The following is a 20089-nucleotide window of genomic DNA, read 5'->3' on the forward strand; positions in this document are numbered from 1 at the left end:
GTCACATTGAATCCCTACAGAGGACGACATTACTCATTCTTGGGCAAATGTAAATTGACTGCCACTATTGAGACTAGGAGCATTTCCACTCCTTTTCTATGTTCTTCTAAACTTTGATCAACTCCACCACTCAGTGGAAGTGGGAGCCCAAAAGCTCCACCCACCCCTCTTCATAGCGCAAGCTAGGGAAATACAAGCAAAGACACATCCACATACGCTGCTAGACTTATCGTAACCCTCACGCAATTATGGGGTCCAAAGGCCCTTCTTGAAGCACATATGTATGATGATGGATGTCCCACTCTTTGGCTACCAAAATCATCATGACTATATGATTGGTCTCTCAACATACTCAAATCACTACTCTTACTTCGATGACACTTCATAAGTCAACAAACCCAACCCTTGTTGAGCCTTCACACAACACTTCTATAAAAAAAAAAGGATCACTGGCTTCTTTTCCCCTATTGGCAACTCCTACCAATTCCCTAGTCAATATGACCCCTCAATCCTCTAAAAAGCATTCCTATATGGGACCCAAATGGCCCAAGACAATCCCAAACAACAACTGCATGCTTGTTGTATACTTCCTTCTTTTACCATGGGAATGCTCATTAAGGATATTTCTATCATCAAGAGACTCCAACATCTTTATAATACAACCACTTGTTTTTCTCCAAAGATCATATGCCATGTGTTATGAAGTTGCTACTACAGGAAATAGGGTTTTCACCATGGTTGAACAATGGAAGATTGTTAGGATCCTCAAATATGACATGACATACTATGAGACCACCTCCTTATGTGCCATCATCAAGGCTTGCATGATAACACCCCCCAAGCAACTACCTCATCATCCACTAATCGACAAACAACTCATTGAAGAAGAGCTTCACATTGCGAGTCCATTCAATAGTCCATCACTCCTTGATGACATTATGTTGTATCTCTATGAGCTACTGATTCGACTTGACGCTTTGGACACCCTGGTGGAATTTATGTATAATCCACATTTCTATGGCCCATTGTATATCCTTAAATAACCCATTTCCCTTATAAATAATAATAATGCTATAAACCATGAAAACTTTATGCATACATAGGACCCACTCTCCCAAGTTAGAAAGCTTGATCCATTTTTGCAACGGGAGAGAGGAAAGATCAAATTGACAAGACCAAGGTCAAAGACAACAACCAAGACTTGTAACTATGCAAGGCCTTGGAAACTAAGAAACCAACCTCCAGATATCAATCCAACCAAAACATCAGGCTACTGAGCACCAAACAATTGAGAACTCAAGCAAGTACAAAACATTATAATGTGGTAAAGGTAAAGATATGGATAAGAATTTTGTGGTTCTACGATATATAAGGTCAGAACCCAAGTCTTTACACATAGGAGATATCATTTGGTAATGAACAAAAAAGTTACTTCTTTTGAAAATACAAAAATACTTTTGTTGAAAATCTGTTGTCAAGAACTCATAAAAATCCTTTTGATTTGCAAGATCAAAACATAGAACAACAACAACCAAAGATAGCGAACCATCCTATTCTCATCAAGGACCCCCTAAAGGCTATCTTCACTCCTAAGCAATGCACCATCTTTTTGGGATAATAGTCCAAATGTATGAGATGGGCTACATTCGATTCAGGGCCATTAGCAATATTGAAAGGATGGTAGACCACTACCAATCTCTCAAATAGTTAGCGGAAAAATGTGAATTGGGTGCTTACATCAAAGCCACTACTTGTGGCATCCATTTCTCAACATGAGAGACAACCATCAATCACTATAATCCAGAAAGGAAAGAATTCAAGTTCAAGTACTCTATCAAAAGAGGAGAACATTGGGAGAGCCATGAAACTTATACGACTCACCCCACAAGTAGTGGAGAAAACCTTCAGCATAATCGAAAGCTTCAAAATCTTCATGCTCAACATACTCACCTTCATCCACAAATGGTCTATGTAATTCTTCACTTACTTGGTTATCCCCATATGCACTATCTCCTTCATTGTCCTCCCTTGGTTCATCTTCTTGTTGATCATCTTTCATCTTCTTGTTCTCCATCTTGCTCTTCATGTTGCCCATTGTCCTCTTATTGTTCTTCATCTTGCTCATTGTCCTCTTCTTCTTCTTCAGCTTGCTCATTACCCTCTTCTTCATCATCAACACTATGAAAAGAATTCAACACTATGTTTGTTTGACCATGTTGTTCAAACTTATTGGAATCTGGGAGACCATGCGGTAGCTATCATTTTTTTGATGGGTGAGGCTAAAAGAGTGTCCATAAACATTTCCATTATCATTAATGCTCACAAGAACTAGGATGCTGAATCAATGAATGCTCATAAGTATAATCATGACTATGCTACTTAATATATGGATACTCATAAGCATAATCATGTTGCCCATAATATCCATATTGTTTCCAAAGTTCATTGGAGTAATGCTCTCCATCATGACTTGGTATATGATGTCCATAAGCATTAGTATGCTATCCATATGCATTTGTAAACTTCTCATATTCATTTGCATGTTGCTACCATAGACATACTATTACTCATAACCATGCTACCCATGTTCATTAGCATATATATGTTGGCCATAAGCATAATCATTAGATACATGCTAAACATAAGTATAATCATCAAATGCATTATGCCCATGAGAATACTCATCCTGCCAATAATACTCATCATGTTGTTGATGATACCCATGGTTATGAAAATCCATACTTGGTTGAAGTCTTGCTCTATTCTCTATATCTACGCTCATAAGAGCAATAAATTGATCAATTAAAGCTACAAGTTTATCAATATTAAACTAATACATAATTACATTCATATGTTATGTCATGTTTAGGATTACCCTATCACCCTCTATCATATAGATCTTGGATCTAGTTGTGATGATAAGTCATGTGGAATGACATACCTCGATTCATAAGCCATGTCCTCTTTGAGGAGGAAGAAGCTAAAGCAGTGTCATCCACCTCACAGTGATTGATGAAGAGTAATTACATAGTTGTGCCATGTATAACCTTACATCACTCTACACCATCCCTTACATGCACATACACCACAATATGCACACCCACTATGCCTTCCTTTGCATGCCATAGCCTTATACAATTATATATGATTTCTTATACCTCATAGTGAACACAAGTAGAAGAGAGAATAGGAGAGAAAAAAAATCACTTTTACTCAATTAATACAATTGATCGCATTACCTATGTATATACAACTGTTATAGGTCAACTAGTCATAAACATGCATGGTCAATTTGCCTTGACTCGCCATCCATCTGGTCAAATTGACCCATCGGCCACCACCTACATATATGAAATGTGATAGTATAAGGAATATTTCAGGGATCCCATGGATGAGGTGCATGTGATAACTTGGCACCCATTGTATACTGGTATCTTCATTAACTCTTTCGCAAGTTGACCCAATAGTCAAGTCCATGTAGGCCATCTCACATCCATCTAGTCTTCAAGGTTAGACCCCTTGGAACTATTTGATGTAAAAGGGGAAGGGAATGTCTTACATGAGATGTGTTTTACATAAGCATATCTATTGGAGTAGTTGAAATGACTTGGATAGAAGAAGAGTTGTTAGCATAAGGGTAAAAATTTTTATTTAAAAAATGTCATCACTATATGGATTGGTATATCCCCTATATGTTTGAATGGGGGGGGGGGGGGGTTTGAGGGAGTTAGAGAGGAAGAGAGAGGGGGTCAAGTAAAAGGGAGCAAAAGGAAGAGAGAGAGAGAGAGAGAGAGAGAGAGAGAGAGAGAGAGAGAAACAAAGAGGGGGAGAGTGAAAGGGAGAGCAGACAAGAGAGGGAGTGAGAAAGGTTTGTAGGGCTAGGACCAATATAGTGTGGAGGCGATAGTAATAGCAGAGCGCATGAATGTGGTGAGGAGGAAAGGTAGTACAAACTACCATGCATTTACAACATTTATATAATTTTTGAAACTTCTATTATTTTGGATTGAGTTTTTAAGTTTTAAACATTTATACAATTTTCAAAACTTCTATTATTTTGGATTGATTTTTTAATTTTTAAACATTTATACAATCTTCAAAACTTCTATTATTTTGTATTGATTTTTTAATTTTTAAACATTTATACAATCTTCAAAGCTTCTATTATTTTGGATTGAGTTTTGAAAAAAATTTGCCACCATTTTTAGTATTGTAAGTGTGTTTGTATCCTCTTTTTTTTTGCATTTTTGTTATCAGCATATTGTTGGATGTGGCCTTAGGCCTAGAGCACATTCCACTACTTTGTGGGGTGAGTGTGACTAGACAAGTTCTTTTCTCAATACCCACCACGAACCCAACTAAGGCCAATTTTGATTTTGGTTTGAATATTCTAATGTAATTCATGCATGCCAACATGTAGATGGGTCCACACATTGCTTTGGCAAGGCCATGTTGCCCGACTAATATTTTTATTATATTGTTGCTCTCTATTGCCTTATCTACACTAGTTAGAAGGCAAAACTATAGGTCTATAAAGCTATGGATTCACAATTGAATATTGAGATCCTGTTGGTGTTCAATAGTTAAAGTAAATTTGTCCTGGTTTTTGGTATATTTGAAAAAGGTTTTGGTCCTTTTGTTGCCAATCTACATATAGCAAAAAAAACATGAAATGTTGATTTAGAAATTTTCAAGTGAACGGTCATCATAAGTTGTGAACCTCTTTCATGTACCTTTACTTGCTTTTCACTTTACCTAATACTAATAAGTGAGTGTATGTGTTTCACCCCCATAGAAGAAGAGTTACAAAGCTTCTTCCTCTCCCAAATATAGGCCAAAGACTTGTGCTCTCTTGTTAGCATTATGGAGGTCATTAGCCTTGTAGACCTAGTATTTTATGTGCTTATTTATGGGAAGGCTTCCTCCTCCATAGTCAGTCACTTCATTCGCATCCTTGTGGAGAGAGGGAGACTGTGTCCATTATTGGTAACTCAAAGCCCAAGCTTTGTACTATCTTGTGCCTTGGCATATGGATTACATTTACAAAGCATAATCTTCTTCGGTTCTTTTGTTCTTTGCAGTGTTCTTCTTTCTTTTGTGTTTGTATAACCAATTATAGTAGTTTTTCATGCTTCCATTAGTGTCCCCTATTTTGACACTGAGGATATGTTTGGGCTACTAATATTAACCCAACCATATCATGGTATAGGGAACCGCAATATGGTTAGGCAAGCAAAGATAATCATGAGGAGAAGAGAAGGTGCATGTCATGGTGAGGGGATTCCTTGCAGATTGCCAAACGGTTGCCAAACGGTAGTCCTATGCTAGACCACAAAGAGAGAGAGAGAGAGAGAGAGAGAGAGAGAGAGAGAGAGAGAGAGAGAGAGAGAGAGAGAGAGAGAGAGAGAGAGAGAGAGAGAGAGAGAGAGAGAGAGAGAGAGAGAGAGAGAGAGAGAGAGGGTCTAAAGTTTATACTATACCTTTCGTACCTAACTAGGGAGTTTTCTTGTATATAATCATAGATTGAGGTAAGTTCTTTAGCAAAATAGGTAGTATAGACTATCATTGAGCCCCTTGAAATGCTAGATTTGGGAGAAACATGGTTGCATTTGAGGGCATGTGGTATTGCAAAATGGAATTGCAATGGATTTCTCAAAGTTAGTTATTGTAAATCTTTCATCTCCAATCAATACCAAGGATGTTTAGTGCTTCTTGGTCATACAAGTTGTTATAAAAGCAAAATGTTTATCTAAAGAAAGTCATTGCTAGACCTTTATACAAATTGCTTATAATCTTTGAACCATCATGGAAGTTGTAGGACTCCTTTCTTATCCCACACTCAAGCATATGCTCCATGTATGGAAATGGGCAATTCTCTCTCTTTATTACAACATTCAATTCTTACAACACAAGCACATGTAAATTTTGTCATTCTTCTAAAGTACCACTACAATGGATGGTACACAGTGGTATGCTCAATTTTGTAGATGAATTCTATTTTGAGAGTCAATATTCCCCCTACCTGCATGCCCATACCTAGGGCTCATTTGTGAATGGCATTTGTTTGACAAGCTTTGTATTAGGAATCATTGGTGTGGCACGAGTAACAATTTCAAGGACATTCCTTTCAAGTCCTCATAAGGAGATCCTAGGGTTTATTTTGTGCTTGCTTCAAATTGTTGTCCCTTCCTTGACTACTTATCCTGTCTTTGATGTAACTAACATGGCAAAATCTTCTTATTTGTTTATCCTTGGCAAATCGAGGAATTTGTCAATACTATCACTATAGAGTTTTGACTTAAAGTGTGACTCTAAAGAACTAATTGTTGGCTCGTCCTCTCTAATAGTAATGTTTGGCTTGTGTGCTCCTACATTGAATAGAGCATCTAGTTTAATAAGTTGAGTAACTTTTTCATTGCTAGTCAAGGATATCTAGGAATTTCAATCTGTGTTCATCTCAACCACTCAACTATGTACTAACAATTCTATTCAATTATTCACATGATTAGGTGAGCTTTCTTATTGGGGTTGGGTAATTATATGGGCCCAAGATGCCTAGTTTGAGATGTATGCATGGTAGTGCCCTTGGATGCCATTGGCTAGTTTTGTTCCACCCCACTACTCATAGATGTAGGTGCTACCTTGACTTTCCCCATCCTTTTGGCTCTACATTTCTTGGTGTTCTTTCTCCCCATTGTTCAAACATTCTTTTTTAGTTATGTCTTGAAAACATATACCTCCACTGGTCTCCAACCATAAAGGACATGTTGTCTCTTGAAGTCCTAGTAATGAACAGATGATAAAGCATGTTCCTGTGTAGTTAATCTAGCTCACCTTCCAAGGCATGGATTGGGATGTTTGTTTTGGGGATACCTAAAGGATTAGGTAGAGATGGGGTCACGGTCAATGATTTGGGCTTGGCCATGATTCTTAGAGGCTACATTATAAGTGCAATTTTGGCAAAATTGCACCAGGTCTATCTACTTTCCTACACTTTTGCAAAAGGAAATTTGTTGAGGCCTCCCTAGCTCTTGTAGACATTCATACCTCGAATGGTTTCCTCTATTATTTGAATGAATTGCCCCATTGAGGTGCTTCTTTCCACCTCCTCAACATTATTATTGAATGTTTTGCTGGCTTCCATAAGTTCTTGGAAACTCTTTCCTATTGTGTCTATTAGGCTAATGATTTCTATGACTTTCTTTGGTCTTTCTAGTGCGAAGGTGCTATTATTTCTACTTTGCTAGCCTTTCTACTTATTTAAGCAAGTTATATTTAATTTTCATGGCTTGACTAAAGAAAACATTGAATGCCATATAGTTGATCATGAGATTTCCAACTAGGAGCAATGATATGTTCCCATCCTAGATTCAGTGAACAATGGATTTTGATATTACATAATTAGTGGACTGTTCATCCATTATTTATCCTCAAGAATCCTTTTGATGATTATGTAGCCTAAGTATGGTCTCAAATTGACTCATGACTTCTTTGTTTTATGCCCATCAATTCAATGACCAAGCCATCAGTAATACTAGGGCTACAAACCTCTTTATAAACAAATGAATTTACACCATTATAGTTAGTTGCAACAACTAAGTACCCACACTGATTAGGAAAAGACTGAGACCATTAGCCATATGTTCGGGGTATAACTCTCCCCTAGCTTCATAGTTTTTCTCAAATTGGTCCAAAAAATTACAGTCATTCTTTATCCCACTAAATCATCTATCTTCTTGCTACAATAAGGATGATGTCAAATTTATTTTCATTATGTGGGGTCTTTATAATATGGGTTAGTATCTTAGATTTCCATCATTGATTACTTGTAGCATCGTCTAATGTGTTCTTGCTTAGTGTCTCTTTGACAAAACCATGGTTGCTAAGGTTCTTGGACTAGATGTGTGGTAAATAATGTGCTATAGAATTTGAGCATATTGAACACATCATTTTCCAAGAAGGCATCAATGAAATTGAGCTACATGCTCCTCTTAGCCACACAGAAGCAAAGAAAGGGTTATCAAATGATCAAAGTGTGGCCAACCTTGAAGAGCATTATAGACATAGATATAATAACTCCACATATACATATTGCAAAATCACCTGCTACTATCATGTGCATGAACATATAACACTTCCAGGTTATCCTAACAATTGGGGCATGTATGCTTCAAAATAAACGTGGAAGTCACAAACTAATCCACATGATGTAGTTGTCTAGCCTACAAATGAAAATCACCCACATTTGTAAATTGGTGTATATTCTCAGAAAGGACACTCACCTCCATGAACTTCCACGTTAAGCCTCAACCTTTTGGTCACTCAGAGAGTGGTCACCAAGAAAGTGTAATGTTTAATGGACAAAGAGCCTAAATATGGCAACATCAAATGTATAGTGTCCACACATTTTGGTACCCTTTGTTTTAATAAGCCAAAAGAAACTGAAACAAATCATGTGGTACAAAAAAGGTTATCTCTGTATGTCATGTCTAGGATTGACACAAACTATACATCAACCATTTTCATGAGGTAAAATCGTGGGCTCGCAAACATATTGCCCATGCAATTATTGCTTGATTTTTAGAGTTATGCCCCACCTATCAGTTGTCATAATTCCCAATTAGAATCCTCAAGATATAGGATCTCTTTCTTCTGAGGTTATCAACAATGGTTTGTTTTTCCAAGTACCTCCCCTAAAAAAATTATTGTAATTTGGCAAAAAAGTGTTCCACTTGAGAAGTAAATCATAGGTGCTTGGGGCAAGAGCTATATTACACAAGAGGAACTTACCACCTACACTACATGCCACATTGATAAGAGTCCTTGACTTTTCTTTTGCTTTTGATATGTCATCTTATTTGCTTTTTCTTCTCACTGGCAACCACCGCACTTCTACCCCTTTTATGTTGAACAGTAGTGTGAAAATTTGTAGTGATCAACAAAAGAGTTGTAGAGTTTGAAAAAGAAAGACAATGTGATTGAGAGTGATAAGATTCTTTCACCATACAACACTTAAAATTTCAAGGTGCCTTTTGAAACATAGGTGGTGTAAGTTGTCTACTAAAGTCCTTATAGTATATTATGCTATAGTTTAGTCAAAAATTCAAAAGCCATTGTAGCTCTACATGATTTGATTATGAATATCTTAGTAAGGGTCTAACATGCTTTAGATTTAATATTAGTAAGTTACAATGTGATATTCTATAGAGGCTACTTGGGGTATTTTCTACAGTTAAAAGGTTATGCAAGTGACATGGATTTATTAGAGAATCAAACATTGAAGTTTACAAAAGGGAGTCTCGTCTAAAAAGAATGTATAACTAGCAAAGATGCATGTAATTGATATATTGAAGCTAGCTCCCTCCCGCACTTGGAGCTACTTTATAGCATTCTATTGTGTGCAACTTTTCTCTTACACGAGGTCGGTAATGTTAAAGTGCACCTCCAAAGTCAAGATATGAGGAAATAGGGAGTAAGCAAGATCCATGAGAAAATTACTCAAAGAGTGAACACTTAGCATTTACTAAGAACAAATCTAAATTCTAGAAGGGCACGTGATGTTAGTTGACTTTAATTCATGGGGAAGAAAGAAGGTTCACTTGCTTCATAAAATACAACCAAGTCAAATTAGTGTCAAACTCAAAATGAATAATCATAACATAGGGTGAGATATATTGTCATAATCATATACCTAACACATAATGTGAGTTATGTTATATACAATCATACACCCAAAACAAATAAGTTTGTGTCAAGTCATTCACAATTATTGGTCCAAGAAGCCAATATAGTCAAGGGAGCTAATGATATGATAGAGGTAATGTAGTTGCAAATTATTAGCATTGGTGGTCCCATGGGCCAATGTTATGACAAAATACTAGCATATGTGTTAAATGGCCTTTGGGAGGAGATATTTGTTCTCCTTGTCCACCAATGCTAGTTTGGATTTGCCATATAACAACTCTCCACCTGCAATGCTTCATTAATCTTGCTATGTGATTTATAAAGTCAACAAGCTCAATATGTGCAAAGGATCCATTGGGTTGATCATCTCCAATATTATAACATTAGCATGGGGGACGGGTGTCATTGTCGATATGTGCCAATCACAACTATAGTACATTGGTAGAGTTATTGCACCAACGTTCCCACTTCCTCATGTATTTACGCTTGAGTAATCTAGTTTTCTCAAATACATATCCATATCAATTGCTTTATGTTTTTGGGATGTTGCACGAGACCCAAAGGCCAGCACCCATGTTGGGTCAAACTTGCATGTTAGTGAAGAACCTCCTCGAGCCCCTTAGCTAAGACTTGAGCCATTGACCATAAGTAACACATACAAGGGTCTTAACCTACTAAGTTGCTCCTTGGGGGTTAGTTAATCTACTATTGATCCAATAATTAGAAACATGCATGGAGCTAGAAAGTGCACTTTCATAGTCTTTTGCTATGTAGTAGTAGTAGTCTGTGAAGTAAAAGTAGAAGAAGAGGGAAAGAAAGAAATCAAAGCTATTTGCCATTCTTAAAGGTCCAACGTATGCAAACATTTATTGACTACACTTCTCTATGCATATGAGAAGTGTGTTTTTGCTCTTCTTATGGAAAATGATAGATGGAAAATTAACTTATGAAAGATCCAACATATGCAAAAATTTATTGACGAGACTCAAATCAATTAATAAAGTTTGTACTCCAAACACCATGAAATTTGATTGTTGTGGTAGTGACTTGCCCATGGTGTGTGATTATGATGGATGAATCTAGGGTGTCACATGAGATTTAAAGGTCCTTGGGTTCATTGTGGCAATACATTCTCTTCATAATGCTAGGTATACCAATGCACATTTCTTTAAGCCTTGGCCATGATAGAAGATTGGAAACTCTTGTTGTGCTGCCTTGCTTGGGAACTTACTTTTTAGGCTTTTCCAAAGTTTAGATTGGACCAAAGAAAACCATGTGAGGGACTCCATTTCACTATAAAAAAGGACTCTGCTTTACAATGTAGGGATTAAAGGTAGCACTTCGTTATTTTTTTTCCATATAAGAACATTTGTCACAATAAGCTTTAGAGCTATAAGAGCCAAATAAACTATCATTTAACTTGGTTTCAATTAAGAGATCATGGTCTACATTAAGCATTAGCCCTTCTACATAAAGTGACCTCGATGGGAAGGCATTTAAAAAGAAGTCTCCACATGAAAAGTTCAGGCTTGGAAAGGAGACCGTGTTCACACCGGCTTGTTGCCTCCCATAACATTGGAGTACTTAGTCAAGAGGTTAAAATTTTCACATCTTTTAGAGGGGTTTAGCCCACGTTGCAGTTTATCACTTTAACGAGGATTTAAAACATGTGTGTTAGTACTCTAGCTAGAAAGGTTGTTTTAGGTGTGATAGCTATAGCCATGAGGGAATTTGCTGTTGGTGGACCCTTATAAGGGTGCAATCAAAGGTAGAATAAATACACATATTGACATGCAATGAGTAGCAAAATAATAGCGTAAATGTCAAACAAAGTAGGCATATACTTAGATGTTTGACCGCTCATCATCAATCAAAGCATTGATGTGTTTTGATTGTTGCGAGTGATACATTTGATTTGTTGAAAAATGTACTTTTTTTTCTCTAATTAGGCAAAAGAGGGAGAGTTAGAGGTAGAAGGCATAGTTTCACGCGCGAAGATCCAAAATGATAGGTATTAAATGCATAGAAAACATGCCACAATTTATGTGCGAAAGCCTTCTTAATCTCTTAATATGTTGAATTACAAAATAAGGATAAGTATCTAACTTTTTATGATGATGTGAAATAGTTTGCTAAGGGGGGTTTGCACAAGCTGGTCTCTTCTGAATATGTTAAGCCCCCTTTTTAAAATGCTAATATCTATTCAGTATTTATGTCAATTTGAAGTAGCTGCACTTTCAGACAGTTTGAATGCTTCAGCACCAAATTGGGAAGAATACTAGAGAGTCTATTGCCAAAACAGGACTGTCTATACTATATAGACTAAGGCTCTCTCCCTCCCTTTCTCTCTCTCTCTCTCTCTCTCTCTCTCTCTCTCTGTGTCTGTCTTTCCATTCTCTTAAGTGTGGGCTATCTCAGACAGATAGGTTTCTTCAGAGCACCCTTCTGATGGTTGCTGTGGATGAGTGCATAGACAGATACATACATGGAAAATTTGATTGACTGAATAAGAAATATTCAATAGACACACAGGAGGAAAAAATTATGACACTCTATTTGCTCTCCCTGTTCCATCTCTTGTGGATTGCCATTAGCCTTTGTGGAGCTCAAGAGCAGCCCAAGCTCTCAGGGATCATCATTCCGGGATTCGCCTCCACGCAGCTCCGTGCCTGGGCTCTGATGGACTGCCCTTTCTCTCCCTGGGATTTTCAGCCTCTTGATTCTGTCTGGTTGGACACCAGGAAGGTAGGAAGAGACACATCATCTGCATTAGTCCATCCCTTCCTAGGCCGTGGCAGAAGAATTTCCTGAGTGCTATTAAGACATGAAGCTTGTAATCTCAATTTTCCTGTGTGTGTCTGAATTTTGGAATCCATAATTGCCTGCACAATAATAACCCTCGCTTTATTCTTTTTGTTTTTATCATTTGTTTAAGGTTGCTGGAGCAACAATCAGCTCCATTCTGGCTCAAATCAACGTGACAATAAACTCCATTATTTTTTCTGATATTCCTGCATCAATGGAGTTCTTTGCATCTGTTGACTAGCCAAAGAGAAAGACAACTTTGTTAGGGTAACACTTTAATAATGAATGCCAGGAAGGATTAATACACAAGAAGTTTTAGACGAGTTCTCACTATAATTCCCACATTGTTAATTACGACAGTATCGTGAGCTTTTGTGCCCCCCAGTAGCCCCCCGGTTGCCTAGCTAGGTATGCGGTGTCTCCCAAGCAGAAGCTCATGATGTTGAACACTACAGGGAATGATGAAAGCTCACACCGGTACCCCCTTGCCCCCAACCATGCCTAGCTGGGTATGCGGTGCCTCCCAAGCAGAAGCTCATTATGTTGAACACCATAGGGAAAGACGAGGGAGAAAAGCCCCTTTTCCCACATGGGAAAATGCCAAGAACTTCTTGCGATTCCTGTCCAAGTTTGGCATATTCTGTCAGTCCCAGCTCACGTGGCCCTGAATTGAATCTCAGGAACGTTGCTCCTTGCATCCATGCAAAGCTGTAGCAAAACCCATGTTTAAACTTATATGGCAACCAAATTCTTAACAACAATTAAATCTAATTGGCCTTCTGGAGCTTTTGTAGATGATCATGAAAGTAGTCTTGTTCCCCCTTTTAGTAGAGCATTACATGATCCCTCGTAAAATGCAGCAACATGCACTGACTTATGCACTAAAGGACATGCAGTGACTTATGCACCAAAGGGCAGCATGAGAGACTCCCTTTTTCCATGTCATTTGTATCACATGCATGTTGCTGTAGGTTGAAAAGGCATCCACATTATCAAAACATCATCAGTGAGTCGCCTTGCTGATATATACAATATATTCGAGAACTCTTACTGGCCACAACTTTGATGTGACAGGTAATAGCAGTAACAAACTGGGAAAATGCCAAGAACTTCTTGCGATTCATGTCCAAGTTTGGCATATTCTGTCAGTCCCAGCTCACATGGCCCTGAGTTGAATCTCAGGAACGTTGCTCCTTACATCCATGCAAAGCTGTAGCAAAACCCATGTCTAATTTACATCCTCATTAAACTTACATGGCAACCGAATTCTTAACAATGATTAAATCTAATGGCCTTCTGGAGCTTTTGTAGATGATCATGAAAGTAGTCTTGTTCCCCCTTTTAGTAGAGCATTACATGATCCCTCGTAAAATGCTGCAACATGCACTGACTTATGCACTAAAGGACATGCAGTGACTTATAAACCAAAGGGCAGCATGAGGGACTCCCTTTTTCCATGTCATTTGTATCATATGCATGTTGCTGTAGGTTGAAAAGGCATCCACACTATCAAAACATCATCAGTGAGTCACCTTGCTGATATATACAATATATTCGAGAACTCTTACCGGCCACAACTTTGATGTGACAGGTAATAGCAGTAACAAACTGCTGGCTTAAGTGTATCTTACTGGATCCACTCAATCAGACGGATCATCCTGAATGCAAGTCACGACCGGACACAGGCTTATCAGCAATTACAGAAATTGACCCAGGGTACATTACAGGTTTCAGCCTGGCCATCCACCACTGCTTAGATCCTATCTCTATATGCTATGAGGGCTACTTGCATTCTTAGAATCTTGCCTCACCATGTATTTTGTCCAAGCAGTCTTTTTCTTTGCTTGTAGGAGCACTATCATCAGTTTGGAGGGAGTGGGTCCATTGGCTTGTGGAGTTTGGTATTGATGCAAATGTGGTCTCGCCCATGCCGTATGACTGGAGACTTCCAGGCTCTGTACTTGAAAAACGGGACTTATACTTCTACAAGCTCAAGTTTGTATCCTCTTGCCTACACACTTTCTATATTAAGCTCTGAGTCGATTGAACATATACAATGCAGTTATTTTCTCTATCTGGCAGCATTAGCATTAGAATCGGCAAGGCTCTCCTAAATGGTTGGCCTTTGCTTCAGTTAAGATGTGTGTTTTTGAAACTGGTTCGTCCATTCGAATGCATCACATTTCTTGGTATAGAGATAACAATAACAGTGTATTAGGGTGTCAATCATGTTTTAGCTCATCCATCAAGTTGTTGTGAACGTGAAGCAGGGTACGGTTTGGGAATTTTTAAAGAAAGTGGAAGTAAATCCTTTTCAGATGAATTTTATACATAATATTGATATAACTATATTTTGAGAAATTTGAACAAGACTTATTTCCTTCTTCCAAAAAATTGAGGAAGGATTTTTCCCAAGGTGAACAAGTTCTAGGTTGAAGCAAACCCGTCTTTTCCCAAACTCTGAGGCAGGGTGAGGGGGGTGATGCGTTCAACTTATATGAAAGGAAAGATCTAGGACTAACTAGGAGGCAACACAAATGGTATACTCATTTATGCTGGCTGTTATTCTGCAATTATAATATGTAAAAGTCTGGGTGGGCAGTTACTCTTCTTATGGAGAGTAACCAGGTTGTTTGTGAGAAACATCAGGACTGGTTATTCTGATGTGAGGCATGGTTGTCATGTCCGATGGCATCCAATTAGTACCATCCAATGCTAGTATGCTAGTATGGTGCAAATCTTCTCCTTTCTCACATGCCCACGCTCGCCTCTGTGAAGAAAACTGCTAGGGTTTGCACTGAGAACACACAGAGTGTACGACCATGACAGAAACACAGAGACAGACACAAACACAGAGGGCAAAACTCAAACCCTAAATGCAAAACTCAAAATTCAAACCCTAAATGCAAACTCAAAACTCAAACACAAACAGAAGAAGGGAGAGAGAGAACACAACTCTGAAGTGAATGAATGCTGTAAATGAATGTAAGAGTGTACAGTGTGCTCAAGGGCAGAGCAATGTCGGAGTGTGACGTCCACTGGAGACGGATCCCAAGTCTGTGACCACTAGTCGGAGTGTAGGAGTGCTGAATAGTGAATGGCAGCAGGCTGGTCACCAAAACGCAGCAGTTTGGAGGCCGGAAACTGGTGAAGGCAGCAGTTTACCGCCGATCGGAGGCTGGAAACTGTGCACAGTCTGCTGTACACAGCAGGCTGTAATAGTGTCTGATGTGGCTGGCACTGAGTGGATGGTCAGATCGCAGCAGATGATGACGTCGCCAGCAGCTGACGTCAGCATGGATGAAGGCGCCAGCAGCAGGAGCAAACACGGATGGAGTGGCAGCAGTCTCGAGGGCTGGACAGCCACGTGGGAGGAGGCTGATGGCTGAAATTTGCACGTGGAGTGAGAAACCTGCACAGACGGAATAAAGCTGAATGGGGGCAAATTGTCTATTTATAGATGTGAAAGGGCGCCCCAAAAATTAGGGTTTCCATTGAACTCTCTCGAACCGCTCCCCGTTTTAGGGTTTCCATTGAACTCTCTCGAACCGCTCCCCATTTTAGGGTTTTTACTCTAAAAGAACATTTTTTAGTGTGTTTTGGGGCTGTTTAAGAGGCTAATCAGCAAGTAATGCATATTTTAGCTCAACACCCCCTCTTAGCATCGGACAAAGGGTGCATGTCGGCTGCCCAGTGGCCTACCAAGACTACAGAGGCGATGATTATCTTACCAAGGGAATCCAAGTAGTCACCTCAAAGAGGATAGGGCATTGGACAAAGGGTGCATGTCGGCTGCCTAGTGGCCTACCAAGCTCTACAAAGGTGGATGGAACCACATGATTTTTTTTTTTGTAGAATAAGTGAGATAAATTTTATGGGATGCGGCCGATTGAGTAATAGTGACCTAGAAGACAGGAGTAGGGAGAGTACACCCAACATATCACAAAACAGTACAAGCTAACCCATCCACTCAGGGTGTCGATGACGAGGAAAAATAGGTGATGAGGTATCCATGTGATGGAGGATGGTGGTGTGGTGACATCTGCCGTTGATGGAAACAACTTAGGATCCGCTCAAGTGGTGCAGTGCACAATGAGATGCAAAGTATGCTACATGCTGAAGAATGCTCATGCAGCAGGTGCCACTTGGACAGTGTCCCTCATAGAAAAATTGTTCACTTTCCCAAGCGCCCTAGTACAAAGATGATGAAATCATGCAATGCAAAGGGTAAGGTACAACAGGGGGGAGAAGCCGATGTTGAAGACAAAGTGCTGAAGCCTGTAGAATACCAAGAAGGGTAGGAATCCCCTCTCAACCTGGATGTAGATGCTGAAGAAGGAAGAGGAGCTTGATGTCGGTCTTCATATGGTGCCGAGAATCATAAGGAATGAAAGAAGATGAAGTGGATAAAGCACCCCGCTAGAAGAGCAAGGTAGAAGTCACCGCCATGATAGCATCGAGAGAGATGCTGCACGATTCGCCTTGGGAGGGTAAACCGCCATGCTGGAAGAAGAGCAAGCACTCCTAGGATGATGAAACCATAAAAGGAACGGGGGGCATCCCCACATCTCGAGCCCAGGTAGGACCAAAGCAATCTACAAGTTAGCCCTACACTGAAAGACAAAACCTTGCAAAAGAGATGAGAATCTACAAACACAAAGGTTAGTGGTGAGATGCTCCAAAGTTAAACAGAACAGATAGAAAATCTAACTCAAAATAAATACATTGAACGTGTATGTGTGAGAATGTAGCGGAAGACAAAATAATGGAAAAGCTAAGGACAATGAATCCTATGGGCCCGACTCTAAGAGTGTGAAAAATGAATGTTAGATAGACCTAGGGTATCTAAAAGGACCTAGAGACATGCTAGTCTAAGAAGGTGGCTACCATTTGTACGTCCAGTAGCAGGGCTCTGCCAAGGGAACGTCAGATGAGGTGGGGAGGAAGGTGAGATAGATGTATGAAGTGCAACGGGATCAGAACTTGCAGACCAATCAGCCACTCCCTCGGGGGTAGTGAAAGAGATGGGCTGTTGAGGCTGTACTCGAGCCACATGTCCAGCAACAACGACGGGTGCTGAAGGAGCAGATGAAGTAGGAGTGGAAGGCGTAGCCCCATTGGACTATGTAGTCGCAACGGTCTGCTGAGCCTTTTTAGGTGGAAGACCTTGGGCTTTGGAGCGATACTCCTCGTCCACATGGCCTGCTCTTTGGCAGTGTGTGTAAAACCGGTTTTTCTTAGGGAGTTGCTGCCAGATAGGTCTAGATTCTTTGGTTCCATTTGAGGAAGAGGAGTCACCCTTTGATTGGCTTGCCTTCACATCTTGCGAGTTCTTGCCACTGGTGGTTTTCCCTCCCAAAGAAGAGGCAACCAGCCTCCTTTGCTCTGAATAAGGTTGTGATGAGGATTTCTTGTGGACTTGATCATGCAGCCTCACGTAACACAAGAACTGGCACTCAAACTTGTAGAAGGTTGGCAATTAAGGTTGGGAGATGATGTGTTGAATGAAATTAAAGTATTTTTCGGGCAACTTATTCAAGAAGAATGTAACCTGATCGTCATCTGACTTTGGAGAGCTAGTAGTGGCGAACTTGGCAAGTAACCGCCTATATTCAGCCAGCTTGACTTTCACATCATCCCCTTCCTTAATAGAGAACTCTTGAAGCTCAAAGTCGAGATTGATGCTGCGAGTACGATAACGAGCCACATAGCGGTCGAGAAGGTGACTTCAATGCTTTGACGCAAGCAGCAAGTGCTGCAACTGAGAGTGAAACTCAAGAAGCAATCCCTGCATCAGCTCAACATTGGTTGTGGCATTGCGGGCTCTCCATTGACGGATGTAATCAGGGTGAGCTAGTCGAGGGTCCGGCATAGGCTCTAGACCAATGATGAGGTCCTAAAGACTGTGAGACTCAAGCACTTGTTGCATGAAATTAGACCAAGTGGTGAAATTTGACTCGTTAAAATGTGTCTTATCTATGGAGGCATTCTTGGTTGTTGCAACAGGAGTGGTAGTGTGAAAAAGTGTAGTGGGCGTAGGATGGGGGAGTGGAGTACACTTGGGAATGGGCCCCAGAGTGCCCACCAGGCATGTGGGTAGGTGGATCCATAGGTAGGGATGGGCTGGCTAGGCATGGGCATGGTAGCCATATGAGGAACCCAAGGAAGTGGGATGGGAATACGGGGAGCAGAAGGTGGGAATCCCTACGTAGGTGTAACCCAAGGAGAGTGTGAAGACGCACCATAAGCTGAGGATGGAAACCCTTGCGTATGAGTGGTCATGTGAGATGTGAATTTGGGGATAGTGAGGGGGATGCCTATCACAGTTGACCCAGGAGTTATGAGTGGGCTTCTTTGCTAAAAGGTGAGATGCACTGTGTTAAAGGGTGGCATTCCCCCTAATGAGGAACCATAGTGCAAAGAGGTAGAGAATGGGCTGGAGAAGGAAAAGGTGCTAGGAGCAAAGATGAAAGATCCAACCCCTAGGGTGTGTGATATAGATGTGGAGTGTAATCCAAGGTTTTGGAAAGATGATGAGAGGTGATCAAGGTGTGATATAGAAGAGGGTGGGATGGGAGAGAAGTGAGAAGTGTGTGTGATATACTCAAATGAAACAGAAGTTGTAGATGTACTTGAATTTCGTTTGCTTCGTGAGCCCCCTCTATTAAAGTTCACATACGCAAAGCCATTGGGATCCTTTACCTCAAAAGAAGAAACGGGCGAGGGTTTTGATTCATGTAACTCAAAAGAATTATATAAATCTGACATTGAACTTGGCTGAGATGATGAAGATGGATTGCCAGACGTTCTGAATGTTGTATGTCCTCCATGATCGGTGAGGTGACCAGCCTCATCAACCGGTCCGGATGTGGTATCAAACTTAGTAGGAGGGGTGTAAACATCACCGTACTTGTTGCGATAGTACTCCTCAAAGTCCTCCTCTGTATGTTAGGGAAATCTGGTGAAGGTGGAGTGTCATCCTCCTCACAGAGTCCATAATGTCGTCTCAGGACCTCCAATGATGGAGAAGCTTGATAAGACATCATAGGAACTGGAGAAGAAGGTATCTGGGACATCGTGATTCGGTTACGAGTCGTATTGTGTGCCTCCCACAAAGACTAGCTCTCCACAACATCCGCAGGATACTCTTTACAAGAGCATCGGCTTTGATACCATGTGAAGAAAACTGCTAGGGTTTGCACTGAGAACGCACAGAGTGTACGACCACGATAGAAACACAAAGAGACAGATACAGACACAGAGGGAAAAACTCAAACCCTAAACGCAAAACTCAAAACTCAAACATAGAAACTCAAACACAAACAGAAAAAGGGAGAGAGAGAACACAACTCTGAAGTGAATGAATGTTATAAATGAATGTAAGAGTGTACAGTGTGCTCAAGGGCAGATCAATGTTGGAGTGTGACGTCCACCGGAGACGGATCCTAAGTCTGTGACCACCAGTTGGAGTGTACGAGTGTTGAATAGTGAATGGAAGCAGGCTGGTCACCAAAACACAGCAGTCAGGAGGCTGGAAACTGGTAAACGCAGCAGTGTACCGTTGATCGGAGGCTGGAAACTGTGCACAGTTTGTTGTAAA

At 40.2% G+C, this 20089-nt stretch overlaps 1 protein-coding gene across 12 annotated transcripts in view; it reads left to right on the plus strand.

Moving 5' to 3' along the window:
• The first annotated feature begins 11889 nt into the window (after positions 1 to 11889).
• LOC148031522 (phospholipid--sterol O-acyltransferase-like) overlaps positions 11890 to 20089 on the plus strand; it is a 110126-nt gene continuing 101926 nt past the window's right edge. For 6 of the 12 annotated variants that reach the window (XR_015691908.1, XR_015691909.1, XM_087685047.1 and 3 more), the window contains exons 1-3: positions 11892 to 12429; positions 14081 to 14216; positions 14340 to 14484. Coding sequence is in view for 6 of the 12 variants with exons in the window: in XM_087685047.1 (XP_087541173.1) it covers positions 12229 to 12429; positions 14081 to 14216; positions 14340 to 14484 (482 nt within the window). In the remaining 6 variants the exon portion in view is untranslated. Of the gene's footprint in view, positions 12430 to 14080; positions 14217 to 14339; positions 14485 to 20089 lie in introns of all 12 variants that reach the window. The other 6 variants (XR_015691912.1, XR_015691913.1, XR_015691911.1 and 3 more) reach the window with 4 other exon arrangements.

Source organism: Lygodium microphyllum, chromosome 9 (assembly GCF_053477565.2).
Source record: "Lygodium microphyllum isolate KBCC chromosome 9, Lygodium_microphyllum_v1.1.10, whole genome shotgun sequence".
NCBI lineage: Eukaryota > Viridiplantae > Streptophyta > Polypodiopsida > Schizaeales > Lygodiaceae > Lygodium > Lygodium microphyllum.